The sequence below is a fragment of the Sordaria macrospora genome, chromosome 3 (genome assembly GCF_033870435.1).
Source record: "Sordaria macrospora chromosome 3, complete sequence".
Lineage (NCBI taxonomy): Eukaryota > Fungi > Ascomycota > Sordariomycetes > Sordariales > Sordariaceae > Sordaria > Sordaria macrospora.
The window spans coordinates 659,097-675,822 of NC_089373.1; the positions used below are offsets into that span (position 1 = coordinate 659,097).

Below are 16,726 nucleotides of genomic sequence, written 5' to 3' on the forward strand. Positions count from 1 at the left end.
ATGTACATAGTATACGTAGATACTAATGCAATCTATACTGTAATACCGATATGCGCACTCGACAATGGCATCAACCGGCATCAGGCAAGACGTGCTTGTCCCAGGTGAAGCATGTTAGTTGGACATTAAATTGTAGCCTCCGTCCCCATAACATCGTCATCTGTCCCCTCATCTTCCCCGTTCCCGCAATTGAATTGAAAAAGGGAACCTGGTCAGGGCCTTCGGAGAAAGTTCGACCCCAGATTTCTCGAACAAATGTTGTGGAACCTTCCCCGATGCAGCATCGTTTAAAAAGACGTTGGTTGACGACGAACCTCGGAGCGAAGATGCGGCGACCATAACCGCAACAAACTCCAATCGAGAGATCGTCCACGGCAGAACCTCATCCATAAACCCTAACCCTCTCCCCGCTTGACGCCATCGCGTGCGTCAATGCACCCACCCAAATCTGCAATCTTCAAACGAAAGGCCCACACAAATTATCAAAGATTGGAGTCATTCTTCAGCCCTACCATGAAGCGATTCCCAACCGTCTCCTCTGCGACCTGGCCATTGACCTGTCAGCACAGGCTTCTGACAACCCGATTGCTCTCCAGTCGAGCACAACTAATAATCACAACATCATCAACATCATCAACACGCACACCACAACTCCCAATCGCTAATCCGAAATCGGAACGGACTTTTCACTCAGTATCAACTCACTTCTCAGCATTGCCTTTCAAAAAGTACACAATGCCTCCCAAAGGCAAAATGACGGACTCAATTGACCTCCCGGCGTCTTCCAAGCCCGCCGCTCCCACGGTGCGCACTGCTTACATCGCCCTGGGCAGCAACCTCGGCGACAGGATAGGATGGGTCGAAAAGGCTTGCAAGGAGATGGATGCCCGCGGTATCAAGGTTAAGCGGACCAGCTGTCTGTGGGAGACGGAGCCCATGTACATCTTAGACCAAGATAGATTTGTCAATGGAGCATGCGAGGTCGGTGCCATTTCCACTGTCCTCATCAAAAACCTGTGATATCAATACTGAACCTTCACTCTCAGGTTGAAACCACTCTAGAACCCCTTGAGCTTCTAGACGCACTTCAAGATATTGAAAACTCCCTTGGTCGCAAGAAGATTATTGACAAGGGTCCCCGTAACATTGACCTCGACATTCTTCTCTACGAAAACCTTGCGTTCGACCATGAACGTCTCAAGATCCCTCACATTGGCATTCCCGAGCGCGAATTCGTCCTCCGGCCCTTAGCAGAGTAAGCCTTCACTTCACTCTCCTCACCTCTTCCCCACCATTTTTCCCATATGTCCCAGACTAACACCTCACAAAAGACTCATCCCCGACAAACCCCTCGACCACACCCGTCCCTGGACCCTCACCCGTGACCTCCTCGACGCCCTCCCCCCTTCCCCAACTCCCATCACCACCATGACCCCGCTCTCCTCCCACGGCCACCCGCCCATCCAAGCCCTCAACCCCTCTCGCAAGACACACATAATGGCCATCCTCAACATGACCCCCGACTCCTTTTCCGACGGCGGCATGCACGGCTCCTCAACCCTCGAATCCACCATCCAATCCTTCCTCGACGCCGGCGCCACCATGATCGACGTAGGCGGGCAGTCCACCGCCCCTCGCACCCCCCAAGTTTCCTCCTCCGAAGAGATCGGCCGCGTCGTGCCCGCCATCAGGATGATCCGCGAAAAGTTCAGCAGTCGCGACGTGCTGATCAGCGTCGACACGTACCGCGCTTCCGTGGCGGAGGCGGCGGTGGCGGCCGGTGCGGATATCGTTAATGATGTTTCGGGCGGCAGCATGGATCCGGATATGTTGCCTACTGTTGCCAGGCTGGGAAGCACCATTTGTTTGATGCACATGCGCGGGACGCCGGCGAATATGTCTTCCCTCAACGAGTACCCTGAGTCCGAAGGCGGGTTGATCGGGGGAATTGCGAGGGAGCTGGTGGGGAGGGTGGCGGCTGCTGAGGCGGCGGGGATTAGACGCTGGAGGATCGTGTTGGACCCCGGGTTGGGCTTTGCGAAGGTCGGACCGCAAAATGTCGATGTTTTGAGGCACTTGGAGGAGTTGAGGACGTGGCCTGGATTGCAGGGGTTGCCGTGGCTGGTGGGATCGAGTAGGAAGAGCTTTATTGGGCAGGTGACGGGGGTGCCGACGCCCAAGGAGAGGATTTGGGGCACGGCGGCGACGGTCGCGGCTGCGGTGCAGGGTGGAGCAGATGTGGTGAGGGTGCATGATGTCAAGGAGATGGCGCAGGTGGTTGCTATGGCTGATGCTATTTGGAGGTATTAGGCTTGGTGTTGGTGGTTTGGTTTAAAGTGTGTTTATGATGGGTTTTTAACAGCATTGTGGGCAGGTTCAACAGCATGTGGCCCTTGGTATAGATTCGGATATTAGCATGTTGATGTTGATGACATAGGTAAGTATGTCATATATCGCGCGAAAGACTTTTAGAAAATGATCAAGATGGAAGGGAAAACTTAACTCAGCAGCTCTGGACAGGACATTTTTCAGTTGCATAGTATGTTTGCTTTTGGCTCGTTTGATGTGCACCCCGATGACCATGTTCACTCCCGGTCTTTGACTTTGAATGGCGCATTTCACATAGAACCACTCAAGTACGAGTAGCTGATGTGTAGCAAAATCTAACATGCCTTTTGTAGGCTATAAAAGCGTTCGGTAAAGTGTTTTACCAGAAAAGTCATTTGTTATGCTCCAAGAACAAGAATCCTGACTCGAGACAAGCAATACGATTATAAGCTCCACTCCCGGTGAAATCTTTAACAATAACGATAGGTCCGATGGTGTAGTTGGTTATCACGTCAGTCTAACACACTGAAGGTCCTGAGATCGAGCCTCAGTCGGATCATTATCAAACAATCTTTTTGCATTTTTTGCAGATGCATCTCCCTTTCAGGCATCACCTTCGCTGTAGTTTCCTTTTTTATTTGACAGCTTAATCCTTATCTCCCTCCCTCTTTCCACTTTTTCCCCACTTGTTTTTCTCTCTCTCTAACTCCTGTTCCCATCCAGTTTCGTTTTTTCGGTGTGCATCACGGAAGTGTTGCTTTTGATATTTGTTTCCTATATTGAGTTGATGCATGTCCTTCTCCAAACCACCATCATCCATCAAATACTGTCGAAAGTCATGAAAAAGATACCCAGAAGTACCTAGACCAATTTTCTTTCCAAGTACCAGTTTCCTCCTGAAAATACTGAACAATTGCAGTCAGTTTCACCCAGTGACCACTCCAACCATCACACCCTCATCCAAGCCCCCCATCTCCAGTTCTCAACAACCATGCGAAAAAGAAACGAAAACAAAACCCAGGCCATCATCACGCCTCCCTTCCAGAAAATGGCAGCCCCCAAAAGCCCCCCGGACCGACTACAACACGCCTCCGACGACGAAACGCCCCAGTAAAAGTCATCGAACACTTCGAAACCATCCAACCAGCGCCTCCCCTGTTTCCCCCATGTACGCTCCCGGTGTACAACATCAAACTAGCAGTCTAGTGAGGACCATGACGGCAGGAGGCGGCAGGAGACGGCTGGAGGCATGTCTCTGATCTGAAGCCACACAACAACAAACAGCTCGCAGTTTACTTCCAGTATGTATTCACTGACATATCCATCTGGTTACTTACTACAGCCTCCTCGCACTGCAGGAGGAGGATGGGTGTGTGATGAGTGGATGGTAAGACCAGCAAGCCGCGAGATTCGCCGAGATAAAAGGTACTCAGGCTCCGGGTTATGATGGTGGGCAGAGAGAGGAGAGGATGCAGAGAGCCCGGAAAGCGGAAGAGGTTAGCTAGGGACACTCCACCACCACCACCACTCTTTCTCTTCAGGGCATCCTTCACCATCTTTACATGCTTTTCCACTCCGAAATCCAGACATTAACTCTCTAGATCTCGCCAGGTATCTTAAAGTACCGTTGTCCATACCGGAAAACTCACCAACCCACTCTCCACCTCTCCAGCAGCCAGCAGCCAGCAGCCAGCAGTCAGCATCCTGCCCGTTGCAAACCCTCATCGATTCCCCTCGGCGAATTTCCCACTCAAGCAACCACTAAAGCAGTTATCCACTACACCTCTTTCCGCATCCTCCCTCTTCATATTTTCTTCCCTCTGCCCGAGTCGATAATATCCCACCATCCACCATCCATGACCAAGAACAATGTCAGCCTCAGGCTTACAAGACTTGAAGCCATCCATCCTGAATGTCCACGGGACACCCGCCTTCGGATCTTGAGCCGTGTCCGTGAGCTCGTCATGCTCGTGTGTATTTTATCGGGTATACGCTTCGCTTCTGTGTCTGAGCGGGTGCCGCCGGGGTCCCCAAGTCCCCAAGTCCCTATCCCACTTCCGCGCTATTATTGATCTTCTAGTTTCTAGTGACTTCAAAGCCATTGTCAGCAACCCCCCAGCAACCCTCCAGCAACCGTCCTCCAGCACCCATCCAGCAGAGTCCTCCTGAGTCCTCCCGAGTGACATCCTCCATCATGTCCGTCATGCTTGTGCCTCTTGCTTGTGCCTCTTGCTTGTGCCTCTTGCTTGTTCTCTCTCTCTATTTTTTCTTCTTCTTTTTTTTCCCGTCTCCATCTGATCCTCGTCCCCAAACCCTTTTGCTTCCGCATCTTCCCTGTCTTCTTTGCCATTCCTCCACCCCCCCTCCCCTTCCCTCCTTTCTTTACGTTCCCTGTCTTGTTCCCATGCAGTGTTACCACGACCAACGAGACTAACGAACTTCTTTGTCCACTCTTGTCTCATCGACATGTACAAACCCGAGAAATAGGCGAATGCGGTCTAGTTCAAGTGATACAGATTTTTCACTTGTTGTCGAAGATGACCAGTGACTGGAGATCTTTGTCATGAGTCTTCATCGTAAGCCTCTGTTGTAAGCTTTGGATCGGTGCGCTGGTTGAACCAGGCTGTCGGCTAGCAAATTTGTAATCTGTGAATAGGTAATGGGCGGAGAACAAACTTGAAATTCACTTGCCAAGTCAGCACCAAATCCAAGTCTTGAAATTGCAAACCGAGTGCTGGCTGACCTGGGGAATACAAGCAACACGCCAGTGTCACTCGCGTGTCGGTGAGACAAAACATTGGAAGGGGAACCACGCGTCCGTAGATGTGTTTCTGCCTGTCATCGATAAGAACACAAGATCACAGGCGCCTGTTGAACGACAGCAAGATATCAATGGAAGTCCCCTATAGGGAAAGTTTCACAGTGTTGCGCAAAAAGTTGACATGTTATTGACTCAAGGGAAAATTAGGAACAAGAATATTATGGTGCCTTTCGAACGCAGAAAAGACAAACAAAGTAAATCACTCAAAACGCCTCGAGGGTCAAGCCCTGGCGGTATATCTCCTTTTCACCAGAAGCATGCATACAGAGAGATACCGTGAATGCATGTGTATGTGGTCCGTCTTTCTTATCAACGCAAACGGACAAAGCCGCCATACTATACTGCCTTCCCACTCCTTTTCGCCTACAACACCCCAAACCCCCCGAAAAAAAAGGAGCACATCAGAAAAAGTAACCAGTGCCTATTCGCCCCGAGCGTCCAATGTAAATCCTGCGCTCAGTAACGTAACGTGGAGAAACAGAGTTATGTCCAGAGTCTAACAAGCATCCCAACTTTGCACACAAAAAAAAATTTGAGGGAGCCACCATGGCGATTTCGGTCTGTCGTGTCTCATATCTCGTAGTAAAGCAATAGTGCCTTTGAGCTACCGGTAGATATCCGGTGAAGCCCTTTCAAGTAGTCCAAAGGCTTGATTCCACAGCGAGGGGTTTAGAGAAGGGCGGCGAGACCGGCAGCAACCAGGAGGAAGGCACCGGCGGGCTTGGCAACGCTGCCAGCGCCAGTGGCAATCTCCGACTGCGTGGGCTGGGGAGAAACAACCACGACGGAAGTGCTGTTAGCACCAGAAGGTGCGCCGCCAGTGGGGATGAGGACGATAGAGGAAGAGGACACAACGGGGATGGTGATGGCGGCAGCAGACGAGGTGGTGTTCAGAGCGACTGAGAGAGTCGAGAGAGGAATGACGGACGAGGAGGTGCTGGTCGTGGTAACAACGACGCTGCTGGTAGTAGTGGTGCTCACGACAGTGCTGGAAGTCGAGGTGGAGGTGGCGACCGAGGAGGTGGAGGTGGCAACCGAGGAGGTCGAGCTGGTACTGGTAGAGGTGGAGGTAGAAGAGATGGCCTCGGCGGTCTGGGAGACAAGGCCGGATTCGACACCGTAGGCGGCGGCGCACTCCTCAAGGCCCATGCCTTCGGGGCAGCACCAGGTCTCCTTCTCATTATCGGCAGCGCAGTAGTAGCCAGCATCGCACGAGCCTGAAAAAGCCTAGTCAACATCATGGTCTCTCGCGATCGCCTGTCAACATGTCGGGGCAACTTACTTCCAGAAGCATTAGGGCAGCAGATCTGAGCGGCGGCGGGGTTGTAGCAGTGGACAGAGTCGTCCTTGGAGGCGCAAGTCTCGAAACCAGCACCGCAAGCCTCGGAGCAGGTGTTGCCGGAACCGCAGACGGTCTGCTCGGGCTGGTATCCGGGGTTGTCCTGGCGGCGGACGACGCCGAACAGCTGACGGACCGAGGTCTTGTGAACCTTGTTGGCCCTGTACGGGGTGCGGATGATGGGCTCGGCGACGGCCTGAGCGGCGAGGGCGAGAGCCGCCAGAGCAGTGAAGGACTTGACAAGCATTTTGGCTGATTTGTGTTGATGAATTTCGCGATCGAGTAAAGACGGTCGGTCGGAGGAGTCGATTAGATATTTAGGACGCGTGCGTCGTTAATAGTGCTGTCACGTAGGTGATGCTGAGAAACGAATGTCGTAGAGTAGCGAGACTCTTTGTTTGTTTGTATGTATGTAGGGAGCGGCAGGTTCTTCAAACGAGAACAAGATGAAGGCGAAATTGAATCAGAGGTTAAGGCGAAAAAGAAGAGGAGAAACAAAAAGGAGTGTGATGGAGAGAGAGTGGATGGGGAATCAAATATGAATCCACGCACCAACAAAGAGGAGTCAAGCGTACCGACGGCGGGCCTGGGGGGAGCCTGCGCAAGCCTGGGACCGCCTGGAAAGGGAAGCTGGCGACCGCTGGAAACCTGGGGGGAGGGGGGAAGGAGCCACTTTGGGGGAAACGACTGGGCCCTCTTTGGCTGCTACCTGCTTTGTTACCCTGGCAAGCGCCCAGAGGTACCCCTACACCAGCAACTTGCGGTGAGGATACTTGGCCGCTTGAGGTGCACAAGCATCCAATCTCCTTAATCTTAAGATTGGGCGCCCAGAAGTGACGGGGTTCCCTGCGTTCGGCACCTCTTTCCAGTCGTTACCCAATCGTCGCGTCGCCCACTGAACGGTACCTGCGTCTGGGTGTGCGTTGTTCCTGGCAGGAAGCAGCCCTTCAAAGCATCTCGAGCCTCCCTTTGGACCAAACAGCAACCGAGCAGCAAACCCAAGCAACCCTCGCAGCCGCCCCGCATCATGGACTTTTTTCTTTCTTTCTCTTTCCCTCATCTCAATCTGCAGACATGTGCTTGCTTCACGTGGCGTTTGTGCACTTACTTCAATTCCGGGTGCATGACGCTTGCTTGTCAAATCTCATCGAGGTCAGAACTCTGAATGCGCCTTATTTGCGCATGCCGATGAGCCCTTATTTTATCATCACCTCCTCCTCCCTCCCTTGACTCTACTGCCCCTGACCTGGACCTTCTTCCACTTGGAAGTGATGATGGATCAGGTCACTTCACCATCAAAGAGCAAATAACCGGGCGGGGGCCAAGAAGGGCCGGCTGTGGTTGCTAGACTCGACCAAGCCAGATCGTCGCATTGCGCAAATGAAGCATCCGGCGGGCGGGACGCTGGGCCAGTCTGGCACAGCTCTGGCAAATAGCGCGACGCCGTCTGAAATTTGTCTTCATGCTCCCGAGCATTATCGGCCGTGTTAACCTGTTCCGTGATGGACTCTTTTACATTTCTGCCTTCGTCCTCTCTTCAATTATGTTCCGGATTCACGGGCGTTGGCCACGGTGTAGATTAGTTGACACCGGATGACACGGAGAGCACCATGATGTCCAAATTGACGGTCAGTGATTGACAGTGCATATCCTCGTCGGTTGCTCCCGCCGTGCTCCATTGTCAAATGTCATTGAGGAGCGATCATCATGAGGTGGAATGTCGCCGCTGCCATTGTTTGCTTTTGTTTTCCGGGAACAAGGAATGAAAGGAAGTCGATGTCAACATTGCGAAAGTACCAGAAAGAGTATCCCCCCTCTCCCACTTGGTTGGTAACTGTTTCTTTCAGTTGCAGTGCAGTGTTTGAACTGGAATGAGGGTTGCGGCGCATAGAGTGCCCATTGGTTTCTTGGAAATTGTTGCTTGGGGTCTGGTCTTTTTTCCTCTTTCTCTTTCTCAGGCTCGTCAGGGTCGCGACCAACAATCGTGAGCTCAGGCACCGCATTCTGATTGGCCACTCTTTCCGCTTTTTTCCACCCGTTTCAGAAAAGATCCCCCATGGCCTGTGCTTCCTGCATTTCGGCGCTGACAAGGATCTTCCTTTCTTTCTTTCTTTTCCTTTTCACCCGAAGTCCCATGAAAGCGCGGGGTGCAACTTTTTGCCACAAAGAGCTCCCTCGGCTATTCCAGCCACACGTTGAATGCTTCAGTCACCATTCACCAACGACCAACGAGCAACCACAGCCAACGCCTTCCCTAACCAACGCCCAAAACAAGCGCCGGTGACCGGGATGCCCCGCGCTTGTCATGACATGCCGACTGCTCGTTGGATGATGGTCTTCAATACCTAGGAATCAGCCAACAGGTTCACCAAGGACTGGCTTCCACTTCCCAGCTTCGAACCACAAGTCATTCATCATGCCGTCGACTGTTGTTGCCGAACCCTAATTCTGGAATCTGGTAACCGCTCTGAAACCCGGGGATCAGCCAGCATTTCCTCCATCTATTATTCCACGTAATCATTGACATACCTGTGGTTTTCACAGTCCGGAACGACGTCACCAAAAGCGGAGGTTGAGCAAATAACTGAAAGTATCCCGTCGTCAGAAAGCCGGAGCCGATAAAGGCCCGCACTCGGTACCTCGCATTCCCATTGCTGGGATAAACAAACCCATAGCTTTCACACGCCACAATCCCATGGAGCTCGTTCGTTTCTGCAACACCACACTCACCTACGCCCTCAACACAACCAAGGAATCACTCAGCAACACCATACTTTCACTGATAGGAAAGAAGTACATCAAGCTACCCTAACTTCTTATTCACCAGTTCCAACAATGAATACCATGAGTAATCCGACTTCCTGCTGCCTCGTGGGAGCACTTATCATGACTACTAATGGGCGAGGTAGTAAGAGCATCTATTGAGGCACTGCATATACAGAAACACGAATAACTGGTGGGACAAAATGATCAGAACTGAAAACCCTCCCGCACACCAACCAGGAACGAACGCTCAGAACCAAGTTCGACTAACAGCCCAGAAGACACCCTCCCCCCAACTATCATATGTTCAGCGTTGTTGAAACGGTGCCCATAAGCTTGCCCCTGGACTACCAGCCAACCCCAGCCACATACCGCCAACGTTCTCGTCCATCAACAGGTGAACTTAGCAGGCACCAGGGTCGGCGCTAAAAAAAAAAAAAAAGCATATATGGGTCAGCCAAGCCATCATTAAAACGACTCCTTCCGTTGTCATGACACAAAAAGACTCCGGCTTAATTATTCAAGTTTACTTACCGGAAGCGCCAACCGCTGACAGTCGACTGGCCGCCCCTATCACAGCCATTGATCTCGTTTTCCAAGCGGATGGTGCATTCGTTGTTGTTGAGATCGGAGTTGCCCTCGTTGGGGGTGAGGTTCTGGACCTCGAAGAGCAGACCCATCCCGTTGGATTTGGGGCACATGGCCTTGGTTTGCCCCTTCCAGTAGGTGCCGGTGAACATTCCGCCGTTGTTGTTGCAAGCGTCAATGACGAATCGCCGGGCTTGTTCCTTGTTGGGCCACTTGTCGCCGGAGCCGTAGCAGGTGGCGGAGACGTCCTGGACGGCAAGGAGCATGCTGCCGAGGGCGAAGAGGACGGATTGGGTCTTCATGGTGAAATGGGAAGAAAGATCAAGAAGTGTTAAGGTGGGTGAATGGCTGTAGCTGTTGTGTTTGTTGCTTGTGTGCTGATGAGATGAGATGAATAACCAGAAAGAACAGCGGGAAGTCCCTCTTTATACCCAGTTGGTGACGGTGAAGTTAACCTTACTTGAACAACTTCTTCATCTATCCGACTCTTCATGATGGCGTTGAAGTCCGAATGGAATGCGAGCTTCACCACTACAGTAACAGTAGAACCCTAGGAGCCTAGGTTCTTAGACGCTACCAATGCATTGTCCAGGACGCAACGCAACACTATACTATGCATCTACCTAATCAGATGCATTTCTACCTTCTACCTTACCTAATGCCAATACTCTCCATAGTAAACCTATTCTGAGAGCGAGGAAGGATGCGTTAATCTTCGAGTCCGCGCCTCCTCCTTCTCCATACAATAACAACAACAACAACAAATGATACGCACGGCAGTAGTGCGTAGTACCATTGACACTTGGACAGAAACCGCGGGAAGTAGGGCAGGGGTTCAGAGTTGAAGTCTAGTACTTTTGCACACAAGTCAAGTTAAGCGAAGTCAGATCAAATCTAGGGGACAGGTGGTGTAAGAAATACCGAGTGCAGGTTAACGCTTACTGCTGGCTTGTAGAGACCTACCACTTGTCAACCCATAACACGCCCTCCAGCTCTACTCTAAAAGGCCTGAACTCATTATCGGTGTTATGACTTAAGACTCTAGGCAAAACCTCATTTCCGACCAAATCCATCATTTATCTCGTCGTTGTGATGACTTTTCGTGGAAAGCAAGTCAAGCCAGTAGTAAGCGGTAACTTGCACTCGGTATTTCTTACACCACCTGGGGGACCAAGTTGATTCGACTTGAATACGGCTTAGCCCGTATGCAACATTGGTTCAGACCTCGGTCCAGGTGCAAGTCCAATGCCATGTTGCGAGCAATTACCATAGCTGTTTGGGTCCGATGCTGCTGCCAAGGCTGAGTCCGAACTGTCCTATACTAACAACTTGACAAGGCTGAGTCCGAGTCCGATATTAATGTGACGCTTTATCCATACAGTATATGTAGTGCAGCCGAGTTGTTCTTCGCCTCGAAGCTACAGCAAGTCGTATGTAAGGATCCAATGGAGCCTCATCGCCTCATCGGCTCATGATCATCCAGCGAGCCAGTCAGCCAGGGGTCGTGACTGGACATGTCCGACAGCCTTACGTATCATCGCGGCTGGGCAGAACTGGTCTAGTGTACCGCTGTTTGAGTCTCATTCAAGCTCGGATTCATCCCCTACGCTGCCTCGGCTTGACTGGCTGCCTGTTTTGGCCTGTCAGTTCAGTCAGTTCAGTTAGTTAGTTAGTTAGTTAGTTCTTGAATGGTATGCTGCAATGAGCTTGCATGCACTACTGCGTACTGCGTACAAACATAGTGTACATGCCTAGTTGAGGCGTTGTTTAGCATTGACAAGTCCTTTCGCTTTTACTAAGCAGATACCTTAGTGATTGGCCGTAAAAACGAGGGGAATGAGTCCAATCCGACCACCCGAGCGAGTAGCGAGTCTTTGCGAACGGTACACTAGACTCAATGAGTGTAGTCGTTCTACTACACTACCGTGACTACCTTGGTTGCTTGGCTCGCTTGGTTGGCAGCGGGACAGCCTTGTCTACCGTGCGTGGTCTACCGTGGATACTACCTATGTAGTGTACCATTCAGCATACACTGGAAGTTAGTGTATTCTAGACTCTAGGTAGAGTATCATTGCCAAAAAAAAAAAGAAGACGAAAACAAAGAATGCGATCTGACCAATTATCCGCTTCTTCAGGCAAGTACCTAGGTAATGTTCTCTTCTCCGCCAAATAAATATAAATTTTTAATTTAAAATCTTTTTTTTTTTAATTTTTTTTTATTTTATGACCCATCACCTTCGTTAGTTACGATGATGATGATGATGATGATGATGATGACGGGGAAATTCAAGAACATGAAGAGTCAGGGAAGGAAACAAACTGAGACCGACAATGAAGTTTCTCTCGAGAAGACACAAAAAAAATAAAAAAAGGACTCGAGCGTTGCCAGCGTTGCGGGAGGAGTGGACTCGCTTCTACTTATGTATCAATATTCTTGAACACGGAAAAAGGCTAGGTAGTCACAACCACGTAAGCCTCCTTTGAAAGACATTCAATCAACCAACAGTTCCAATTCAGTTGGTGATCCGAGCCGGGGTGAAGGCTAGTATTAACCAGACAAGCCAGACCTCCCCGAAAGGTTGTAAAATGAAACGGAACATGCCACGGTCAGGACATACAATACACATCCAGGCGTCTTCATTATGTCTCAAACCCCACCCCTAGGCATTCATTGAATGGGAGGATCCCAAGAGGACTGTTCAATGTAATTTCCATGTTTTGTAATGCCTTTAATAATTTAGCAAACAGCCTTTCGTAGCTAATATAAAGACCTATTGGACTGTCCCTGTCCGCTTTATTTTCACGAGCAGATCGCCCCCTTATCAACCCCCGAATTCTCCTCAATCAACAAACAGTAAACCACCTCCCCCTGCCCTGCCTCACGCCTCTAACATGTCTCTCCAACCTCTTCCCCTTCTCCGCTACCACCTCCTCCTCATTTCCACCCAAAAACTTGCCCCTTTCTTCTTCAATTCCAAAGACAACAGTATCCACCTTGCCCCAATCCACCCTCCAGTCTACTCTATCGCCTTCTCTGATGTCTCCTCCTCCTCCTCCCCTTGCCATCCCGCCAGGTTCCATACCATCCTGATCCAAATCCCCGCCTGGGCCCCTAGTCACCGCCCATAAAGCCTCCCACCACCCCCCACACCCTCTTAGGTCTAACCACTCCAGTCTGTACCAAGCTCTGCTCAGCCTCCTTAATACTAGGATGGCCTCTGACCAGTCATTATCTAGCGAGTGGCTGTAGGGGCCCGTACCGCCGTATTGCACCCTTCTCCCCTGGGCGGTGACGAAGGATGTGTATTTGGCGTTGGGGGTGAGAGAGGGTTCGGGCCAATTGGCTAGCGATAAATGGGTGAGGGTGGGGTGGTGGGCGGCGAAAGCGAGGAGGTGACGCCAGGAGGGTAAGGGGTGGTTACCTGATGTACCCGGGGTGGTGAAGGTAGAAGACGAGAGAGGGTTAGGAGGGAGTGAGAGCGAGAGGTGTGTTAGGTTGGGTAGGAGAGGGCGAGGGATTTGGGTGGCTTCGGGTTGGAATTGGTCGTCTTCGTCGGCCGAATCTTCCCAGGATTCTTTTGGTTCGACGGTTTTCAGAGACACGGCGGTAACGGTTTTGGTGGCGGAGGGTTTGGGAGGGAAGAGCAAGTTGGTGAGCTCGTGGAGGGAGAGGGAGGTGCCGATGGAATGAGAGAGGTCGAGGTGGTGAAAGTCTTTATTGGCGATGCTGGGATCTAGATAGTCCTCTTCTAGCAGCTCGGCGTCTTCGTCATCGTCGTCTTCTTGCTTTTGTGGAGGGAGGAGAATGGCTTTGAGGTCTGCGAGGGTGACGTGGCCGGGGTCCCTCCATATGCTGAGATAGGCCACTAGTGCTTCGCGGAGGTGTGTGGGTAGATGGTAGAGATGGTAGTGACAGTACTCTCTTTGGAAATCCCAGCTGCGTGCGAACTGCCGGAGGGTCAAGTCGACTAGACTACCTCTGGCCGGAAGGTTCAACTCAGGCAACATATGCCGGTCAAGGCGGCGTCCTTCTGAGCCAGACTGATGAGGCACTGTGGAAATCATTCCGTGTGCCGGCCGATTCAGCCAGCTCTGGGGCGGGGCCGGACCGGGAGGCAGCCTTCTACCGGAGGCATCCACACGGGGTCCACCCCGGCCCCGACCCGGACGCGGCCTAGGCGCCGGTGTCTCGGGTAGCTGGAAAATGTCCCGGATGACCGGTGGCACCGTGGGCCGAACATCTAATGCACCTTGAGCATTGCTATTACTGTTCACACCCAAACGGCGCATTTCAGCGAGCAGCTGGTTGACACCACGACTTTCTGATTCACCTATAGTCCAGCGTGTTAGCACAACAAGTAATGCTAGATAGACTATGCTCGCCCTTCTTGGCATCCATCACCGGTGTATGAACAGTCTCTGCCAAGGACGACCGGGCGAGGCTCGAGGAACACGATGGCTTTGCGGGTCATGCACCCGCCCATTCACCGGATTAGACAGCCAGACAGGGTAAGGCAAAGAAAGGGATGATGGGAGAATGAGACGAGGGATGGGATTGACGGGCTACACAAGAGAGGGTGGTGGTGTAGCAAGTTCAGGTAACGCACCATTGTGGCTGCCGGCGCCCGCAGCGGTGGAGCTCAACGAAGCTGGAGCAGTCGACTGCGGTTTGGAATATTGTTTGAACTGGAGTCTCTTCTTCGGCATTAGGTAACCTTGCAAGTGGTTGGTCGTCTCTTCTTGTGCTTCGAAAACCCAAGAAACGAATCTTGAAATGACTAGTACCTCTACTCGGGGACAGATGTGTGGGTAAGGCTGTAGTTTCCTGCAATGCGTAGCTTCTCCTCCAGGGCAAATTAAATGCGTACTCTGGAGGCCCGATGTCAAGGACACTAAACAGTCTGTCAAGCTACGACTGGCCTTTGTGATATTTGCCTGCCGTGAGGTGACTTGGTACCTGGAAAATGTCAAGCTTGATGTTGTTGCTGTTATTGCTGCTGTTATTGTCGTGTAACTGTGCTGAGGTATAATTTCACACGTACGTACTCGAATAGAGGCGGGTACCTTGGGGTTGGATGTTGATTGCATAAACAAAGAAAGAAAGAGATGCCGTTGTAAGCAGAGAGGAGGCTCGCAGACCAGACCAGACCGATGAGTCGTCGTCGCCGCCTGCCTCCAACAAAGCTGACCAATTGCGCGCTGTCCTCCAGGCGGGCAACGACGATATGGGGCCCTGCAGGCGCGGTTATGGATCACGTCGTGGATGGCAATGGTGCAAATGACTGTATCGTGTGCAGTGGTGGATGGCAACTTCCCATCGCATGCAAGGTATTTTGAATGGATCAGCTTGGGTACGTCATCCAACCACTCAGGGCAAAGTCAGAGGATGCGCTTGATGATACCTAATCATCGGGAAGGAGTAGGTCTAGAAAGAAAAAAAAGAAAAAGGAACATTCAAGGTGAGGAACGGCACGGGCAGGCAGGCAGGCAGGCAAACACGGAGGCCAAGACTTCTCGCGCCTCCAGCTGCGATGCCTCTGAGTGGTCGAAACTGCTGAATCCCGGGCGAAAAAAAAGGCCCTGAACGGGTCCGGGCGCTCCCAAACCAGGTCCCCAAATGCAGGTCATGCTTCCGGACATGGGCCACCTGCATGGGGTGTGCTGGGGCCCGTGCTGGAAGCCCACCTTGAAAACCGTTGGCCATTGCCTGCCCTGTGTGGTTCCCCCATTCCGGGCTGTCGCGGGCCCTGGCACCGCCATCATCAGTGTACAGAGGTCGGGGGTGCATGTTTTGATGACTTCCACATTTCTCCAGCTTTCGTTTCTTTGGTGGCTTCACCTCCTGCCCTTCTAGAAGCCACCCTCGCACAAAACAAACCCCGTGGACGACTAGCTTGGTTTGAAGTGTCTCGTAACCTTACAGCTTGCAGAAAAGACCGGAGAACAATCCGGAAACTAACTGGAGAAGCTAAACCGTCCATGGAAACCAGAAAGCAGGAAGAGAAGGGAAAGGACCATTCAAAATCCATTCGAGTAATGTTGGCGCATCGCATCGGTTGCCCTTAAAGACCCTTGATATCCCTCATTATCTTCGGAAAACTCTCGTCTACCATTTGCGCAGCCCTCCGCAAATGGGGATTAGCTTGGCTTCCGGAAGCCTTCCTTCGATAAGCCTCAAGATGGGTGGCTTGATCTGGGCTGATTTTAGGGTTCTCTTGCGCCGAATATTTGTCCGCGACTATTGCTTCACATAGACAACAGTCCGATGAGAAGGAAGCCCCCCCAAAATATCTCGGGATTGCCAATCATGTGAAGCGAACTGAACGACGCATGCCAGCTCAGTCGTCAGCTTGCAAGACCCCTGATTATACTATTCGTGACCGAAGGCCTCCATCCCGGATCCGACGACATAGCCAGCAATGGAGATGATCCCGGATGTTTTCCTGCACTTGCTGATTCAAACAACATTCTGCATCTTCATATTGGAAGACCGACCAGGTGGGTGATGACGGCGAAGCGCCTATGAGAGCCCCGGCATGTTCGCGCCCTGATCGGAGCGTGATCTCGTGTCCGGACCTCGCATGCATCAAGAACGAGGCGCCTATCCCCCCCTCTCATCATCCGTCTTCATGTCGGTGCTATTCTTAGTTTTCAAGCTAAAAGGTCTTCCCTCCTTGGAGCATCCTTTACGAATCGGGTGTGAAGGCTTGCCCATCTTCCGTGCTCGTCGTGGTGCCATGTTTGGCGAGTTTCGAGGCATCAGGAGGTGTCGCTCCAACGGAAATCGTGAGTAAGCTGCCTCAATCAAGATATCTCTTGCATGGCAGGCATCCAAGCTTTCCGTGCAGGTACCAGCCATCACGAAAGACCTGGTTACCTGATAGTGT

General features: G+C 51.7%; 4 protein-coding genes and 1 non-coding gene across 5 annotated transcripts; 2 read left to right on the forward strand and 3 right to left on the reverse strand.

Annotated features, from left to right (window-relative positions):
• The first annotated feature begins 204 nt into the window (after positions 1-204).
• On the forward strand, positions 205-2,623 carry SMAC4_01662 (uncharacterized protein). Its single transcript, XM_003348590.2, has 3 exons — positions 205-981; positions 1,047-1,255; positions 1,332-2,623. The coding sequence occupies exons 1-3, from the start codon at positions 433-435 to the stop codon at positions 2,308-2,310; spliced, it is 1,737 nt and encodes a 578-aa protein (XP_003348638.2). The 5' UTR covers positions 205-432; the 3' UTR covers positions 2,311-2,623.
• Positions 2,624-2,813: 190 nt separating this feature from the next.
• On the forward strand, positions 2,814-2,887 carry SMAC4_13452. Its single transcript has one exon. It is a non-coding gene; the product is annotated as a tRNA-Val (tRNA).
• A 2,320-nt stretch (positions 2,888-5,207) lies between these two features.
• On the reverse strand, positions 5,208-7,010 carry SMAC4_01663 (uncharacterized protein). Its single transcript, XM_003348591.2, has 2 exons — positions 6,432-7,010; positions 5,208-6,366 (listed from the first exon to the last, which is right to left on the reverse strand). Exons 1-2 carry the CDS (start codon positions 6,733-6,735, stop codon positions 5,819-5,821), a joined length of 852 nt encoding a protein of 283 aa, XP_003348639.1. The 5' UTR covers positions 6,736-7,010; the 3' UTR covers positions 5,208-5,818.
• Positions 7,011-9,781: 2,771 nt separating this feature from the next.
• Positions 9,782-10,211, reverse strand: SMAC4_01664 (uncharacterized protein; the record flags this gene model as incomplete). Its single annotated transcript, XM_003348592.2, has 1 exon — positions 9,782-10,211. Exon 1 carries the CDS (start codon positions 10,139-10,141, stop codon positions 9,782-9,784), a length of 360 nt encoding a protein of 119 aa, XP_003348640.1. The 5' UTR covers positions 10,142-10,211.
• A 2,285-nt stretch (positions 10,212-12,496) lies between these two features.
• On the reverse strand, positions 12,497-15,231 carry SMAC4_01665 (uncharacterized protein). Its single transcript, XM_003348593.2, has 2 exons — positions 14,447-15,231; positions 12,497-14,170 (listed from the first exon to the last, which is right to left on the reverse strand). Exons 1-2 carry the CDS (start codon positions 14,925-14,927, stop codon positions 12,684-12,686), a joined length of 1,968 nt encoding a protein of 655 aa, XP_003348641.2. The 5' UTR covers positions 14,928-15,231; the 3' UTR covers positions 12,497-12,683.
• Between the last annotated feature and the right edge of the window lie 1,495 nt (positions 15,232-16,726).